The 16,452-nt window shown below is 48.6% G+C and overlaps 1 protein-coding gene and 1 pseudogene across 2 annotated transcripts; both read right to left on the reverse strand.

Annotated features, from left to right (window-relative positions):
* Window positions 1–11,899: 11,899 nt before the first annotated feature.
* On the reverse strand, window positions 11,900–13,621 carry LOC308440271 (small COPII coat GTPase SAR1B-like; annotated as a pseudogene). Its single transcript has 2 exons — window positions 13,598–13,621; window positions 11,900–12,462 (listed from the first exon to the last, which is right to left on the reverse strand). The product of its transcript is annotated as a small COPII coat GTPase SAR1B-like (transcript).
* Window positions 13,622–14,061: 440 nt separating this feature from the next.
* On the reverse strand, window positions 14,062–16,067 carry LOC308440100 (tryptase-like; the record flags this gene model as incomplete). Its single annotated transcript, XM_080942043.1, has 5 exons — window positions 14,062–14,226; window positions 14,298–14,461; window positions 15,354–15,619; window positions 15,753–15,918; window positions 16,007–16,067. 5 exons carry the CDS (start codon window positions 16,065–16,067, stop codon window positions 14,062–14,064), a joined length of 822 nt encoding a protein of 273 aa, XP_080798169.1.
* Window positions 16,068–16,452: the final 385 nt, after the last annotated feature.

Genomic DNA, 16,452 nt, shown 5'->3' on the forward strand with positions numbered 1-16,452 from the left:
GTATCTTCTCACAACAGAGGCAGGACCACCGGTCCCCTTGCCCAGCCCTGGGCCTGCCAGTATGGGGTTGGGTAGGGATGGTCTCACACCTGCTGCAGAGCAGGAGGGAGGAGGATACAGGCTCCTCACCTGGTCCTGTTGCACACCACAGGGAGGGGCTGTTAACTTCATTTGTCTCGCATGAAGGCTACACCCAGCCTTGGCAGCAAGGGACAAGTTCTGTGACACAGAACATAGCAGGGACAGAATGGGACCCAGCTTTCCACACCACAGCTCAGGCTTCTCTTCTCCCAGTGTAGAGAGGAGGTACCACAGCCTTGGTTCCTGCAGAGTATGCGTCTCCCAGTCTCCAAGGTTCCGCAGAGGGGCCGGCCCTTGTTGAGGACATACTCTGTGTCCCTGTGCTCATATCTGGTCCTGGGTGTACTAACCCCACCCCCAGACAAACAGAGTCAGATCTGGTTGCCTGCATAGGACTTCTGGCCCATCTAGAGCGTAATGATATGTTGGCCATGGGTGTGGCCAGAGTCAGGAACTGTTTCCAGCTCCAAATTATAGAGCCAAGATTGGAGGGTCCACTGACACTTTTGAGGTCAAGAATCCCCTTGGATGCAGGGAAACTGTCAGTAGAGAGTTGTTCCCTGCTTCTTCAGGATGTGACAACACAGGGTAAATATTGCCTGCTTCCTGCCCACCTGCCCAACACACACACACATACACACACACACATACACACACACACACACAAACACACACACACACACACATCCTGTTACCTGGCTCCCTGCAGAGCCCTCAACACTCATGCTAGGTTGGCTACACACACACACACACACACACACACACATACACACACACACACACATCCTGTTACCTGGCTCCCTGCAGAGCCCTCAACACTCATGCTAGGTTGGCTCTACACACACACACACACACACACATACATACACATACATACACACACACACACACACACACACACACACACACACACACTGCATGGAGTCTTGGAATTTCAGGCTATGGAAGGCAGAGTTCTGAGATCCAAGTGCTCTGGGTCAACCTGTGGGGCAGAGGAGTCAGCAGTGAGGTGGATAGGCAGGCAGAACAGTGGTCATCCCTAGCTCTCCTTGGGAAGGTGTATTTTCTAAGAGGAAGCTGGTAGCCTCTTCTCAGATCTTCCCCCTCTTTATGTCTTGCTCCTCAGCTGGTGAAATGCCCCATGAAAGGCTCAGCTTAACAGATGTCCCATAAGCAGCCCTCCACATCAGGAGAACTGGGCAGAACCACTCTCCAGACGATACCGCTCCAGAGACAGAGATGACCACTGTCCTGCCTCCCCATCCACCCTGCTGCCTGGTTCTTCTATCCTGCCGGCCAGGGATTTACAGTCTCTTCTTCACCCTGAACTCTAGTCCCAACACAAGCTTGGTCCCCACTGACACTTCCTGGGTTTCTCTGAGGACTGTCCAGCCTTGCTCTCTGTACGCCTCGGAGACTATTCATCTGGATTCCTTGGGCAGCTCAGGGTGAGCTCACCTTCTAACAAGACACCCCACCACTCTCAAACAAAGCTGGCAAGGCAGAAATGCAGTGGTCCAAAGATGGCAGAGAGAGATGTTCTAAGAACACACAGGAGAGTCAAAACATGGAGGGCCCAGGGTTAGGGCCAGCATGCACCACTGAATCAGGAGCTGTAAATCCTAGTACTCTCAAGAATTCTGATTGGTTCAGACATGAGATTAACCAAACCAGTAGCTAATGTAAGGAAGTGAAATTGGTGACCCATGCATGTAGTCCTGGAAGAGGGCTGAAATCTGGACCACAAAACAAGGTCCTGGCTCAAAACAAAATTCAAAAGGAGCAAGGCTTTCCCCACATGGCAGATTCTGAGAGAACATAAGAACAGTGTCTCTGCTACCCTGGACTCTGAAGAGGAAGTTCTGCCACAGAAAGAAGGTGGTAAGGGGACACAGTTTCAGCATCAGGGAAGTTCTGGGAATGAACTGATCTTTAAACGTGAACTTTCAAAATGTAACTGAAAAATAATTGGTGGCTTTTTTTTTTTAAAAACCCACAAAAACAGAGCAGGGATTGAAGAAAAGATCATCCAGAGATTCCCTCACCAGGGGATCCATCCCATATGCAGCCACCAAATCCACACACTATGCCAAGAAGTGCTTACTGGCAGGAGCCTGATAAAGATATAACATCTGAGACTCAGCCAGAGCCATACTGATACAGATGAGGATGCTTGCAGCTAACTATTGGACTGAATGTGTGGACCCCAATGAAGGAGCTAAAGAGCTGAAAGGGTTTGCAACCTCATGGGAAGAACAACATTATCAACCATCCAAACCCTCCACAGCTCCCAGGGACTAAAACACCAACCAATGAGCACACATGGAGAGACCCATGGCTCCAGTTGCATATGTAGCAGAGGGTAGCATTATTTGGCATGAATGGGAGGAGAGGCCTTTGGTCCAGTGAAGGTTAATTTTCCCAGTAAGGCCCTGAGGTAGGAGAGGGTGGATGGGAGAGGGAGCATCTTCATGGAAGCAATGGAAGAAGTTCGGTGGATGGGAGTGGGGAGAAAGGGGAAAATATGTGAAATTTAAATGCAGACAATATCCAATTTTTTTTAAAAATGAAAGAAACCACAAAAGCAAGCAGATGTATAATCCTGACAGCTAGTGCTTGGAAACGGGGTTGACTTCCACGTTTATTTCCCGATTATTGTGGAAGTATGAGTGTAGGCTGCTTGTGTGTGTTGCGGTCTTGCTAAATTTGGGCATCCCTGCCTCTGCAGATCCCTGAGGCTTTCCTAGGTAAGCTACAGCCAACCATCTGCAAAGCATGGTTTGAGCCTCATGCCACAGTTCTCGGTGTGTCCAGCAGAGGGCGTGCCAGACCAAGGAGGAGGCTGTGACCAGCCCTCTGGGCCAGCTGCCCAGATGCAATGTCAATAGGGACTCATCTAAGCCACCTGCCTCATATATGGTGACACTGAACCCAGGCTATGCTAGGCACCTCCCGGGGGTGTGATAGAAGCCCCTAGGGGGTGAGCTAGCATGAACTCAGTGAGCCAAGATCGGCAGACTCTCCACATGAGACTTTGGCTGATAATCTCACTCTGAGCCTTAGTGTCCCTCATGGAGAGAGAAGGCAGGGCTACCCAGAGATTGGAGCCAGAACAGGGCTGCTGGAGACCTAGGCCAACCTGGTGCTTGATCCTTGCCCTCTTCTTTGTGTGGAGGATGGGTAGGAGGACGATGTAGACCAGCAGTCCAAGACAAAAAGGAAGTAAACCTGGGCGACACTTTGAGAGAGAACTGTGACCAAGAGCTTGCAGTTTTTATTGTAGCTATAGAGACATGGGTGTGAGTTGTGGGAGTGTGATCATGAATGCACACAGGTGTGTGAGTGTGAGGTATTCGAGTGTGACCATGAACACACACAGGGGGGACTTCTATGGTTAGGGTAAGGGTCTCTTATCAAGCACCAAGCACCAGGAACTGAAGCGTCACACAATTGATAGGACACAAGTGGGTCTGAGTCACATCTGTGATGGTGTCCTGAGATGTCTGACTTCAGTCTAATTGTGAGAAATATCAGATAATTTTACAAAATGCAATTCTCAGAAACTTTAGGCTCAGAGAAGCTCAGAAAAAGGACTGATTTGTACAACTGTCCCATGAGACCAGCGGACAGAGGGGAACTGTAGGGCAGTACCGTATAAAAGCATTCCCCTTTTAAAAAAGGAAAGAATAGAAAAAAAGAATCAGCCAATATAAATGTGGAGCCCTCACACAGTCCAAACTTTAAAATGGTCCAGAAAGAAAATCCTTTGAGCAAGACAAATGGCTTTCCTGAACGTTTTTTTCTGAAAGTGAAATCATGTGTTTGTGTGTGCATGTTATATGTGTGCAAGTGCACATGTACATATCTGCACATATGTGTCATTACTCAAGTGCTGTCCACTCTTCTCTCCCTCTCCCTCCCCCCCTTTCTCTCTAGACCAGAACTCATCAAGTAGACTTGCTCTCCTGCAAGTCTGTATCATTGTGTGTGCATGTGCATGCACACAAGCACACACACACACATACACACACACACACACATACACACACACACACACACCACAGCACATGTGTGGAGACCATGGGGACAGTAAGCAGGAGATGTTTTTCTCCTACCATGTGGGTCCCAGGACTCCAACTCAGGTGGTCAGGTTTTGTTGCAAGTGCCTTTATATACTTGAAAAGATGAGCCAATTTTTCTTTTTAATGTTAAAAGTTTATTTTCAATATTTTTATTGAAAATAGATTTTTCTCATATGACCCATCCCAACCACAGTTACTCCCCTCCATCCCTCCCAGCCAACCCCTGCCCCCCCATCTTCTTTCCACCCCAAATACACTCAACCTTCATTTCCAATTCACAGAAGAGCAGACCTCCAAGAGAGAGCAAACAGAACAAAACGAGAAACAATAAGACAAGGCAAGAGCCCTCAGACTGAAACTGAACAACGCAGCCCTGTAGGAGAACAGGTTAGAGAAGGCAAAAGAGCCAGAGGCACACCATTCCCACTGTTAGGAACCCACAGAAAAATACCAAGCTAACAGCCAATACACACAGAGGACCTTCTGTAGACCCACGCAGGCCCCATGCTTGCCGCGTCAGGCTCTGGAAGCCCCTATGAGCCCTGCTTCATTGATTCAGTTCCCATGATCCCCTGCTTTCCATCACCCCCTAAAATCTTCCTCCCCTCTTCTGTGGGGTTCCCCAGTCTCCTACGGGAAGGATCCAATGGAGACCTCCAATTTAAACCTCTCTTGGAATAATGCCTGGGTGTGGATCTCGGCATATACTGTCATTTGCTGCCAGAGGAAGCCTCTCTGACGAACACTGGGCATGATGCCAATTTGAGTATAACAAAATGTCATTAGGAATAATTCCTTTTCTTCTTCTTCTTTTCCAGTCATATATGGGTCTGCCCTAGGTTTCTGAGCTATCCAATCTCCAGTTCCTTATCATCCAGGCAGTGTAGGACATGGGCCTCACGTTAAACCAAACATTGGTCGACCACACGCACAAGTTCCCGGGCACCGTTGCCCCGGCATATGTTGCAGGCAGGACAGACTGTAGGTCAGGGGTGTCGAGGCCTCGCTTTCCATAGCTGGCAAGAGTATCATCTCATACCAAAGAGACTAAACCATGAATAAAGGCTCCCGACAGGCACCACTGCAACCTCGCAGCATTCCGGAAGCCGTGTAGATGCTGTAGATGGCAATGGGTCCCTGTTGTCGCTTTTCAGAGAGTTTCCCTCTGTACTGGCATCAGCCTGAGTTCTCTAGGTATCTCCATGGGACTTCCTTGGCCAACAACTGAATGCAGCCCAGTCCCACTATTGCAAGCATTGTCTGGCCACAAAAGATGGCTAGTTCTCATTCCATGTCTTTCATTAGGAGGGGTATTCACGAAGTTCACCCTCGTAGATTCCAGCAAGTTTCCACTACAGGGGAATTCAACAACACCCATGAAATGCTTCCCAATTCCAGCTGCCTATCCCCCTAAACACACACTTACACTCTACGACCCGATGCATATTTGCTGCCATCCCCCCTGCCCTCAGTCAACTCACAAACTGTATTCTATTTCTTCTTCCAGTGGAAAGCCATGTGTCCCCAAGAACCCTCCTCTTTACCTAAACTCTCCGGGTCACATTAAAAGCTGCACTGTGTGCCTCCCTGTCTTCTGTGGCTCGTTCAAATATGTGAAAACTTTGCCTCAAGAATTCAAGGTCATCCTTGTCTCTGTATTGAGTTTGAGGCCAGCCTGGGATATGTGAGGCACCATCCCAACACCATAAAGATCAAAAATAAGTTCATGCAGTGGCACATCTGGCTGCTACAGTGGACTTTGTTTTGGGAATTCTCATTTGAGCCTCTTGGCCCTTGGGTGTTCATGGTTGTTCCTGCACACACATATGCCTGATACTGGAACGTTCTGCTGAAGGGAGCCGTTGGCCCAAGAATGGACACTAGGGTATCCATTCCCTGTTTTTTGGAATGTCACCTAAGGTTCCATGACACAGCAATGCTGCCTCTCTGTCTCCTGTCATCTTTCAGCCATTCTGTGTTGAGATACAGCTGATGATGGTGACATCTACATCTAATGACTGCTGACCTGACCTTTCCCTTTCTTGGATAGAGCCCTCATCCTTGATGGGAAATTAGGTCAGTTGTGCCAACCAGTGCTAGGAGTCATCTCTTGGTGTGTGTGTGTGTGTGTGTGTGTGTGTGTATCACACTCTTAACCGCTGAACCATCTCTCAGTTCCTTAGATTTTATGTCAAACATAACAGACCCATCCACCAGAAAAATGCAATGTAACAAAATTCAGTCCCTGTGCCACCATCCCACCCAACTCACGCTTAGGGTGACTGTGGATGCTGATTGGTGGTGACACTCTGGTAAGGGCATTCAACCATCCTTTAGTGGAGAATGGAGGACCAGAGGAAGCAGAGTAGGGGATGAACTAGGATTCCCAGTGAGAAGCTCAGCCCAGCTGAGCTGAGCTGTCAGGTGACAGATAAAAGTGGTCATTGGCTTCAACTGTGCAATGGGCTACAGGAGCCAGGCATAGAAGAGAGCTTTTAGGGAGCAGCACTCTCTGTGATCTCTCTCTCTCTCTCTCTCTCTCTCTCTCTCTCTCTCTCTCTCTCTCTCTCTCTCTCTCTTTCTCTCTTTCTCTATCTATCTATCTATCTATCTATCTCTACCTCTATCTCTATCTCTGTGTGTGTGTGTCTGGTAAGTTCTGACAACAGCATCTCCATCGCACTGCATTTGGCAGGGAAGAGCTGTTTCCTCCACCTGTCTTTGCATAAAGTCTGCAGCCCAGAATACAGGGTCCAGCTCAGAGGCAGCAGAGAAAGGATGCTGTCCTCCCTGAAACCTGAGGTTATTTTCCCTGAGTGGGGGAGGCTGCAGTGTCCCCTGAAGGCAGCCCTCCTGGTTACTGCAGGACACACTCTCCCATTTCTGGGTGTCCAGCTTCTGGGGCTCCTCAGAAAGCTCCATATGAGTGTAGGCGTCTGTGACAACGCACCCTCCTCAGTGTCCCTATTCCCACATCCAGCCTGGGTCTTCCAACTCCACCTCAGGTCAGAGGGGCCGAGTCCCTGACTCCCTGAGCAGGGCTGGTGCCATGGCTGGTGCCTAGAGGACAGAGTGCAGGATCTTTCTCAGTTCCAAATCTCAGGTCAGGGAGGGAGGATTCCATGGACACTGACCTGATCAAGTGTTGGGAAACTGAGGCTTGGGAGAGTTGTTTAGTCCTCTAGTATGTGACATCATGTGGCATGGCTGTTTCAGGCATGCCTGTCCCACAACCAAAGGACAAGACTGCACAGTAGGCTCAGGAGGGATGACTCAATGATGCCCTAGCCTCCATGAGCATCTGCACTCCTGTGCGCATGGGGCTCTCTCAACATTATTAAAAACAAAATACACCTCAAGATTTATTTATTGATTATATGTAAGAACACTACAGCTGTCTTCAGACACAACAGAAGACAGCATCAAATCTCATTACAGATGGTTGTAAGTCACCATGTGGTTCCTGGGATTTGAACTCAGGACACATGGAAGGTCAGCACTCTTAACCAGTCAGCCATCTCTCCAGACCAAGATACACCTTTAAAAAAGAATGCACACTAAGCATTAGACCTAGTGATACATAAGGAAATGAAGCAAGTCTGGGCCTGACTCCCTCGGGTGCTGATGTAAGAAAGAACTGTTGGGAGTCAGAGCTGTCAGCCCATCCCAGCATTAACAGGCCAAGCAGAGGGAGTCATGTGTGCCCACAGGCCGTCCCACTTGGTCCAGGAGCCTAATGTAAGCCAGGTTGGGTGTGTTGTTCATGAGACAAACACTGAGTCCCAAAACTGGAGCCAGCACAGGTCTCCATAGGAGAAGCCATTGCCTCTGTTCAGAGGGACCTGGTCTCCTGTTCTCTGTCACCTTGTTCCCTCTAGAGCTCTGGACACCTTGGATCCCAGATCAGCTGTTCAGGAAGACATTCCATCTGTGAATCCCTGACTTCTCCCATCAAAAAATGCCATGCGTGGCCTTGTCCAGATGGAAGGGCCGAGGGGCACAGTCTGGTCTTGGTAACCCTTTCCTAACTACTGGGGTCTTGTGTATCCCAGGATCATGGGCTAGATGAGTTTGCTGTGGAGCACAGTGGAAATTCCCTCTAAGGGCCCTGTCTCCCTGTCTTTGGGATCTCTACAAGAATGGAGCTGGAGCTGCCCCTCCTCCAGGATGCTCACTTGCCTCAGGCTGACCTTCAGCCCCAAACAGGAGGGCTGAGCTCTGGATATCTGTAATCCATCACTGTACTGAGACACACAGAGAGAGGGAAGCCCAGTGTGGTCCCTGCCCTGTGCCCCTATACCAGCCAGGCTGTGGACCTCACATTTAGAGCTCCATGATTTTAGGGTCTGACATGTGTCCTCTGAGCCTGTTACATAGACTGTATGGCTGAATTCTCAGAAATCTGTCCTCCATGACATGGACAGTGACAGCACACAAGGAGCTGAGGGGTCACAGAGGAGAGGATGTGAGTGCAGGCTCCCTGTGCACAGATTAGGCTTTGCAGGGTATGTAAAATGTGCACTCAGAGATCTCTGTCTATGTGGGAAGGCTGACAATGTAGAGTCAGTGCAGAACCTTCCTCCTCAGGAATTAATGCTTAGCTGCTGTTCCATTGCTCTGAAGAGACACCGTGACAAAGGCATCTCATTAAATATAGAATTTAATTGGGGGCTTGATTACAGTTTCAGATGGTGAGTCCATTACCACCAACACAAAAAAAAAAAAAAAAAAAAAAAAAAAAAAAAAAAAAAACATCATGGCACTGGAGCAGTAGCTGAGAGCTTTGCATCCTGACCTAAAGGTAGCAGGGTGAGAGAGTGAGTGAGTGAGTAAAGACAGACAGGCAGACAGACAGACAGACAGACTGGGTCTGGACTGGCTTTTGAAATCTCAAAGCTCATACCCAGTAACACACTTCTTCCAACAAGACCACACCTCCTCCTAATCCTTCCCAAATACTTATACTCCCTGAACTTTGTTCCACTTCCCATGATTAAGCATTCAAATGAATGAGCTCTTAAGGGACATTCTTATTTAAACCACCACACACACAGGAAGTTACTCTTCATCTGTATAGTGAACAACAGACTCCTCTAAGCCCTGTAACTCTACACCGTGGCTGGGTAGAGGGATGTTTGCACCTTGGGGACAGAAGTTGGCCCAATAGAATTAGTTCCAGAGGACCATAGACATGAAAGACTAGGGGAGGAGAAGAAGGGTGTGTGTCTGTGTCTGTCTGTGTGTATGTGTGTGTGTGTGTGTGTGTGTGTGTGTGTGTGTGTGTGAGAGAGAGAGAGAGAGAGAGAGAGAGAGAGAGAGAGAGAGAGAAGAGAAAAAAGGGAGAGAGAGAAGACTATGACAAAGCTGAAATCTTCTATCACTAAGCACAGCCCCCTCCCATGATAAATGCACAGGAAAGGAAGCAAACAGTTCACAGAAGCAGCAAGGGAGGCGGTGTTCTTGCACTGAATTAAAAAACGAAGATATATTTAGACGAGGCCAACAATTTACTCATCCTATTCTGGCAAACGTCACTGCATGCACTGTAGCACGGATGTGTCTAATTATGCAGCCATAACTCAGCCTCTCTCACACCTGAACCCACTGATGGCCAGCAGAACATCCCTAGGGTCTCAAACAGCCCTGGTGTAATGGAGGCAGAGGCACAAATGTCTAATAAGGGGCCGGGTGTGGGGTACCCTCCTTCCCAGCACTCGGGTAGCTGAAGCAGGGTGGTCGTGAGTTGGTTGTCAGCTTGGGCTCCAAAGTGGGACTAGATTAAAGTACAAAAACTAATAGAGACCCGTTGGCAGACAGTGGACATGTGGGACATGTGTAGCACCAGATGACACAAGCATGGAGACATGGATCTTTGGGGTTAGAGTTCAGGTAGCAGCATGGCAGCTTTGCCGGCCAGCGTGCATGTGTTCTATGTGACATTACCCGGTGTCATTAACAATCTCCAAAGGACCACAGCCAGGGCCAGGGCTGCACCGATGGCTCTATCAGCCAAGTGTGTGTTTGTTATTATGAGGACTTGAATTTGGCTCCCAGGAACCCACAGGATAGAGTGGAGGGACATCTCTTGGAGGAGTAAGAAACCTATGGCAGTGGAAACTCCCAGGAATCTATGGGGGTTCCTAGTCATGAGAGATGTGAACCTGAACTCTCCATCTTCTCTCTCCATTGGAGGGATTGGGACACAATCCCAGCCACAAAGCCTTAAACCTTCTACTTTTTTTTTTTTTTTTTTTTTTTTTTTTTTTTTTTTTTTGCTTGCATGAGGTGCTGGGGTAAACATGGTGCAGAATTGTGAAAGTGGCCAACTGTGGCTGATCCAGCTTGAGAGGGAGAGGGATCTCACCCCTGACAATGCCTAGATGCCAGGAAGCAGAGGCTGGAGAGCCCAGAGACCTAGGATAGACTGGAAGACCACAGAGAGAAAGTAAATTTAAATGAAGAGTCAATGAAAGGATTTCTAATGATATCCTGCTGTACTCAGAGGGACATGTCTATCCCCGATGTCATCGGAGGGTTCCCCCAGGAGCCGATGGAGCAGGCAGAGACCCACAAGCAGACAATGTATGAAGCTGAAGAAGCCTCTGGAAGAAGGAGAGGAAGGATTGAAGGAGCCAGAGGGGACAGGACACCACAAGAAAAGCCACAGGATCAACTAAGCTGCTCACAGAGACTGAACAGACAACCAGGGAGCCTGCATGGGACTGACCTAGGCCACACATGTTACTGTCCTGTAGTGTGGTATTTTGGGGCACTCCTACAGTGTGAGCAGGAGCAGGCTCTCATTCTGTTGCCTCCCTTTGGGACCCTTTCCTCCTACTGGGCTGCCCTGCTGAGTCTAACTAGGAGAGGAGAAGCTTAGTCTGCAAGTTGATATGCCAAGATGGTTAATGTCCAAGGAAGACCTGCTCTTATCTGAAGGAAAATAGAGTGGAGGCAGGATGGGGGAGGGGAGGGAGGGGAGAGCTACAGGGGGGGGAGGAGGGACTGGAAGGAGAGGAGAAAAATGGTCAGGATATAAAACAAAACAAAAACAAACAAAAAACCCCAGGCCAGGTGGCACACTTGTAATCCTCTGGCTGTGAAGTAGGGGACAGAGGACTTTTGGGCATTCTTATGGGCTAGCCTAGGCTAATAGAGCAAACCCCAGGCAAGTGAGAGACTTGACATTTTTTTTGTTGTTGTTTTGGTTTGGTTTTTTTTTTTTTTTTTTTTTTTTTTTGGTGTTGTTGTTTTGTTTTAACTTTGCAGTTTGTTTCCTTGCATGGCAATTGCATGAGAAAAAGCAGTCTTGAAACCAGTAAGAAATCATACAATCACTGATAAGCCAATTTTAACTGTACACAAGATAGGCTGACAATCTAAAATTTAAAAAATATTTTCAAAAAGTACATAAAAATTTCACATGATGAGCTTCTAAATATGGTTTATATTTGTATGGTTTCATGTTGTTAAAAAGTGCTTCAAATGTACTGATGGGAAGTTGATCTTTATAAACAGTGATGGGTTGATGTGGGTTACAAACTGTAAAAACTATCTGTGTGGACTTAGAAAGCTAATTTTGTGATATTCCAACTTGAATCAGTTTGCAATTCCTACTCCGGTAGATATATTAATAATTTAAAAACTCTTATTCTGAAGCCATAATAAATCTATTGAATTTAAGTTCTGCATTGGGGATGGCTCTCTGAGGCTGGCAGTCTGTGGGCCGGACGCTGCTAGTCAATGAACTGTGTCATCCAGCAGAAGCCTTCCCCATAGCCCTGTCTTTTCAGCACAGTGCATGAACACTTCCAGAGGCCGGGCATTGAGCTCCTTCAGTGACACGTTCCTGTTGACTGACCATATAAACCAAACATCCTTGGAACCTCTCTTCACTGATGGCTTTGGTTCTGTCAGTCTTGTTACCAAGAATTAGAATCGGCACATTGGCAATGGTTTCATCAGCCATTAGTGAATCGAGTTCTTGATATTCTAACAGCCTTTCATTGTCTGCACAACACACAAGACTTACAGTGCCATTGACAGCAGGAGGGTAGATTCCCAAACACTTCCGGTTCAAACACCCCCTCCTAGACCAAAAATTCTAGACATCATGCCAGCCATAGTCAGCTCTTCTGAAGTGGGATGTAGTGTTGGGATGTGTGTCCAGGCCTGTCACCTTACAGCATGTGTAGCACAGTCGTTTTCCGGCCATTGTCCAATCCAAGAAATTTACCAGTTTACCATTTTTTCTATACAACCCTAGAAACTGCAGCACACTGCTGAAACCTCGGTAAATCTAGTCACATATGAAGACATATCCAGATCTTACAGGGTCTGTGACTCCAGAGAAGGCAACCCTGCCCCGTGCCTGTCCTATAAGCTCTGAGATGACTGTGCAAAGCCCTATGGGGTCAGGGCCCCAGCTCTCTTCTGAGGTGTTCCTATTTTTTTATTAAAGACACCTAAAATTTACCTCTGGTTCTAAACATGTGTGTGTACCCACACACACACACACACACACACACACACACACACACACACAGTGAGGAAAACAGCCAGTATTAGCAACAGCACAGTACTGTGACTTTTCTGACTATTGAAGGCAGGTCAGACACACTTCCCCAAGGGATCAGTTGTCTACTGTTTAGACAAATAGGTATCGGCTCCCCCACGTCTGAGCCACGCCTTTTGGCAGCAGGTTCCAGGCACAGCACATACATGTGCACAGGAGCAGTAATGACCTGGGAAGCCCGAATGGGAGCAGGCTGGAGCCCACTGCAGCACTGTAACCACCACAGGCCTTTTCACACAGCAGGAGTGGAGCTGCCCCCAGAGCAGCAGTTTCTGTGGGAAGATGAGCTTCTAGAACATTCCCCTTTGGGCTCAGTCATGTAAACTGTTAATCTGGCATAAAAGCATGTCTCTTGTTTCCTGCAGGTAGGATGGTGGGGTATCCCTGGGTGAATGGGAAGGGCAGGCCATGCTACATTTCTTGGTTTGTTTGTGGGAAACCTAGAAGTCATCCTCTTCTTTTTCCTCCTCCTCCTTCCTTTCCTCCATCTCTGTCTCTATGTCGGTCTCTCTGTCTCTGTTTCTTTCTATCTCTGTGTATGTATGTATGCACATGTCTGCATGTGTCTGTGAAGGTCAGATGGCAACCTTAGTTGTCACTCCTCAGGGTCCTCTAACTCATAGAGATCCACCTGCCTCTGCCTCCTAGCGCTGAGACACCAAGACCTGGCATCTTTAGATTTTAAGATTACATTTATTTGTTATTTTTTATTGTGATCAAAATCGTGTGTGTGTGTGTGTGTGTGTGTGTGTGTGTGTGTAGTGGCAATATTCATGCACATGCCATGGTCTACATGAGTGAAGTCTAGAAGAAAACTTGTGTTCTCTTATGTAGGTCCTAGGTCCTCAGGCTTCCTGACCAGTATCTTTATCTGCTGATCCATCTTGATAATGCTCCCACATCTATATTTATCTCTTAAAGATTTTCTGCTATTTCCTGAATCCAAAGGGGGGAATGCCCCTTACCCATATAAACGAACTTGTGCAGAGAGAAGTTAAGATGACAGACAGACATGAGAAGCATCCACCTCACTGTTGGGACAACCCAAATGGCTCTTACGTCAGAGCTCAAGTAACATCACCCACCTCTCCCAGAACCTGCAGTTACCCCTGTGCACCTCAGAATTACAGCGAACTCATGACTGCTTTGATGCATTTTATTGAGCCATGGCTGAGAGTGTCAGCCTGCACAGTGGCAGGGACACCAGTGGTCAGTGACTCAGAACAGAGCTGGGACTCAGGATGGGGAGCAGAGGGAAAGCAGGGATGACATCTGGGAAGGAAGCAGCATGTTGGGAACAACAGAGGTCACGCTGGATGTGACTCAGAAGTTCTTGGGGACATAGCGGTAGATCCAGTTCAAGTAATGAGTTACCCGTGTGTATACACCGGGCCTGTAGGGCAGGGCACAGCCCTCACCCCAGCTGACCACGCCTGCCTGCAGCCAGGAACCTTTTACCTTGCACACCAGAGGTCCTCCGGAGTCACCCTAGAGAAGAGAGGGGTCAGTACTCTTGTAAGGGCTGGGTGGAGATGGCAAGGTTAGGGACAGCAGCTCACCTGGCAGGAGTCACCTTCTTTGTTCCCAGCACACAACATGTCATTTCGGACAATGTGGACATTGTTTCCTGTGGTGATACCTTTGTGATAGTTCAAATCACAAAGGCGGTTTTCTACAATGGGGACTTGCACCTCCTTCAAAGGAAATGGTGGTGGAAGTGGTACTGTGGGAGAAAGAAAGACCATTGTGTGGGCAGTGTTCCTGGTGATTGTCCGGAATAGACTCAGCTAACCCTGTTCTCTGAGGATGGTGCTGTTTTCAAGACCCTCATTGAACCAGATCCACTTTATTCAACTAGCCATCCTGGCTTCTTCCTACAGTCTGTACCTGGATTTCTGACCTTATGCAGAGAGAGAGGACAGTCCTGAATGTCAATAAGGAGCCCCTGGTCAGTGGAGGGCAGGGGCAAAAGCTCTCATCCCTCCTCAGAATGGCTGGCTCAGGCCTAGGCTGGGCAGAGGATCCCAGTGGAGCCCCGGTAGAGCACAGTCTTCCCACCTCACCTCTATGTAGACTGAACCCATCCTGAGGCCCACAGCTAGGGCCTGACTGCCCATGGCTCTATTCCTCAAGCTCTACTCTGAGTTCTCAAAAGAAATTAAGTAAGACCACTAGGGAGAGGGAAAGAAATGCTGGAGTCTCCCAGGTGTGCTGTCCAGCTCCACACATTAACTGTGGACTGCCTGGGTCACAGCCCATGAAATGCTGGTTCCTGACACAGCCATTGAAATGCAGGTCCCTGAAGTTGTAACCAGTGTGTGTGAGACTTTGTTGGTAAGTGTGGTCTCACCCTTCCACAATCAAATCTCCAAAATACAAGCAGACTGTGGGCCCTTAAAACATAAAGCATCTGAGATATCAGGGATCAAATGACTTATCCTACCTACACTTGGAATGTCCTGGCTTATAGGACCTGAGAGCCCTGTTGCTCTGATGCTTTCCCACTGCCTACGTTCTCACAGTTTCATCCGACATGTTAGAGGGAAGTCCTGTGCTGGGGATGTGGCCCAGCCACACCCTCACCTGTCTAACCCTCCAATGTCATTACCACATACCATCATTGTCGATGTTGCCCCAGCCTGTCACCAAGCAAAATGTCCCTGAGGGGAAGGTCTCTGAGGCTGGAGGCAAGGAGACAGTGTGGACAGAGCTGGACATATTCACAGGCTCACTGAGTTTCAGCAGGGCAATGTCTGCTCCCTCCAGGGGCTTATAGTAGTTAGGGTGTATGATGATCTTGCTCACAGTCAGCAGATGGTCGTCGTAATACAGATACTTTTTGTGGAGCTGTACTCTGATCATTTTGGGATCAGCAATACGCCTAAAGAGAAGAGATATTCACTTACAAAGCCTGTGTCACTTCCAGAAACCCAGAGGGGGTGTGTGATGATCCCATCCTACCCTACTCCCCTACCAGTTCCTTGTCCCACCCTGCCAAGCCCAGGGAGACTCACGGTCCCACACAGTGTGCCGCAGTGAGCACCCACTGTGGGTGGATGAGGGAGCCTCCGCAGACATGTCTCCAGTAGGTCCTGTATTTACGAAGGCTCACCTGCCATTGCCACATGTTCTCAGGTGCCTCCTGTCCCCCAACAATGCCCTCTCGTGACAGAGCTGGACCTGGGGAAGGACAGGACCAATCATAGTACCCTACCTATGAGCTATGAGGTCCAGGAGAAGGTCTGGGAAGGCCCAGGGGAGAACTCACCAGGGGCTGCATGTACCAGGCCAGACAGGAGGGGCAGAGTCAGCAGCAGCAGCTTTAGCATTTGGACACGGTGAGGAGTAGTGTGGGACCAGTTGCAGGTGTGGGCTGGGCTGGACCCCACAGCTTGTGGGGTCCAGAACAAGCCAGGAACCAGGGAGACAGAAGGTAGGTCCATTTCAGGAGCTGGAGCTCTCTAGTGGCTTGGCCACTCTGCTTCAGGGCAAGGCAGATGTCTGAGGCTCTGGGAGAGATCACCTTAGCTGTCTTGATCTTCTCTACCCAGAGTCAAGTTCCCTCTGCATTTATCCTTCCAGATCAGGGTGGGGTATTAGGATGGGCTTGTCACCCTCCAATCCAAACCCAGGAAATGGGTGACAAAAACTCAGGGCCCAAGCATCTGGGCCAAGAAGGGGCTCTGTCAACCTTCTGCTACATTAGATACAGAT

The sequence above is a fragment of the Micromys minutus genome (genome assembly GCF_963924665.1).
Source record: "Micromys minutus genome assembly, chromosome: 31".
In the NCBI taxonomy this organism is placed as follows: domain Eukaryota; kingdom Metazoa; phylum Chordata; class Mammalia; order Rodentia; family Muridae; genus Micromys; species Micromys minutus.